Below are 281 nucleotides of genomic sequence, written 5' to 3' on the forward strand. Positions count from 1 at the left end.
GTAAATCAGTGTATAGCATCGATAATAATGAATAAACTTCGATGTATTTTAGAAATATCAAGAAAAAAAGGCATAATAGCTTAAACACAAACAAAAGAGAATCGGCAAACATGAATAAAGACAAGCTTACCTTAATCTTTTTTCTGCTTTCCAAAAATTCTGACAGGCACCTTGTTTCTTCACTTTGTTTTTTAAGTAGGAAGCTCTCGACAAACCTGAGCAAGGAAAGAGCTTGCGTTAAAGGATCATATAATGGAGTATAATATTTTAATGACATCGAC

At 32.0% G+C, this 281-nt stretch overlaps 1 protein-coding gene across 1 annotated transcript in view; it reads right to left on the bottom strand.

The window, feature by feature from the left end:
• The window catches only part of LOC119592994 (voltage-dependent calcium channel type A subunit alpha-1-like), a gene marked incomplete in the record, with an annotated part of 154,497 nt that overhangs the window by 72,790 nt on the left and 81,426 nt on the right, over positions 1–281 (bottom strand). Inside the window, 1 exon segment of the mRNA XM_037941881.1 lies at positions 131–215. Coding sequence (XP_037797809.1) covers positions 131–215 — 85 coding nt within the window.

Source organism: Penaeus monodon, chromosome 31 (assembly GCF_015228065.2).
Source record: "Penaeus monodon isolate SGIC_2016 chromosome 31, NSTDA_Pmon_1, whole genome shotgun sequence".
NCBI classification, from domain to species: Eukaryota; Metazoa; Arthropoda; class Malacostraca; order Decapoda; family Penaeidae; genus Penaeus; species Penaeus monodon.